At 26.6% G+C, this 1,483-nt stretch overlaps 1 protein-coding gene across 1 annotated transcript in view; it reads right to left on the bottom strand.

Moving 5' to 3' along the window:
* Window positions 1-1,459, bottom strand: part of LOC107612152 (putative phosphatidylglycerol/phosphatidylinositol transfer protein DDB_G0282179) — a 2,677-nt gene extending 1,218 nt beyond the window's left edge. The window contains exons 1-2 of the mRNA XM_016313972.2: window positions 1,087-1,459; window positions 458-559 (exon numbers count right to left, since the gene is read on the bottom strand). Of these exons, the coding sequence (XP_016169458.1) occupies window positions 458-559; window positions 1,087-1,201 (217 nt within the window). The 5' untranslated portion in view covers window positions 1,202-1,459. The remainder of the gene's footprint in view (window positions 1-457; window positions 560-1,086) is intronic.

Here is a 1,483-nt window from a genome sequence, read left to right as displayed (position 1 = left end):
TATATCACATTATATTTGATTATATAAGATTTTAATTTTCGGTCTTTTTACTTTTAGATTTCTGAATTCGTCCCTACTCCTATAACAAAGACATCAAAATGCTAAATCGTCATCGTATGAAAATAAAAAAATGAAACTTGGAATAGACTACATATGTATATATATAGAGTAAAGTGAGAAATAAACTCCTGAAAATTTACACTTCGAATAGATTAGTTCTTAAACAAAAAAGGTACCACTAAAATCTTTTTAAAATAACAAATATGAAAAATTAGTTTAAATTAAGACCTTCTACTCTAATCATATGGACTAATTTAAAAGTGTGTCCATATCTGTTATTCTGGAAAACTTTATTAGTATTTTTTTGTTTAGGAATTAATATATATAAATACTAAAAAATTTATTTGTCATTTTACTTATATAAAAATAATAGAAAAATTAGAAGAAAAATGATTACCAGAAGCAGCGAAGATCTTAAACTTAGCCCGTCTTGCACGCACAATAGGATTTGGTGTTATTTCAAGTCTGGAGATCTTTACAGGATAGTTTGCATCTTCAGCTGCAAAATAAAACTCACAAATTTAATTACAATGACCAATGAGAAGTGAGAAACATTTTCTTCTCTTTCTATTTGACACATTAGTATATCTTAATAGTTAAGAAAATAAGAGTGGCTCGTATTAACCAGTAATTAGTGCATTCTACAGTGACTATAATTAAGGTGACTATGGTAATTATAAAACTTTGACAATTTGTAGTTAAAATTAAACCTATACTTTTATTATTTATTAATATTTTTTAATTTAAAGAAATAAAAAATGATCAATTTGAAAAATATTGTCAAATAATAAAAAAGTATAACTTTAATTTTAACTACATTTTTCAAGTATTATTAAATTTTCATAACTATCATAATCACCATACTCATAACTACCACAAATTCCCCTGTTAACTAATATGTCAAATAATACATGGAGTAGAGTAAGAGAGAGTTCAAATCTTATTCTAATAATAACATCTAACACATGCAACATTTGCTAAATACTAATATTATGCAAGACTAGCTAAGATGCGAAATATATATACCACAGAATCTGAAGTTGTAACCACTAGCATGAGCGTGAAAAGAAGAAAGTAAGAGGATGAAAGATAAGCATAAAAGAAGGTAGAGCTTTGGAATTGGAGGAGACTGAAACTCCATGTTAATTATTGAAGAGAAGAAGTTCTATCTTCAAAGTTGATGGAACGTAATAACAAAGCAAACTTAGCTTAATTAGAGATTTGATTTCACCTACATGCAGTTTCATTTCAGTTAGTTATTGCACGTTTGGGATCAATGCAATGGGAACAATCTTTTTTATACGTAATATGCAGACAAATTATGTAATTTCGAGCTTTAATTTAACCCATCAAGACAGAGAAAAACAAAAGATTGAAGTTCTGATAGAGTACAAATAGAATCCAAAATTTTTTTTTTTTTTTT

This window comes from Arachis ipaensis, chromosome B08 (assembly GCF_000816755.2).
Source record: "Arachis ipaensis cultivar K30076 chromosome B08, Araip1.1, whole genome shotgun sequence".
Lineage (NCBI taxonomy): Eukaryota > Viridiplantae > Streptophyta > Magnoliopsida > Fabales > Fabaceae > Arachis > Arachis ipaensis.
The sequence above is the reverse complement of the archived record's forward strand: the minus strand, read 5'-3'. Positions and strand labels throughout refer to the sequence as shown.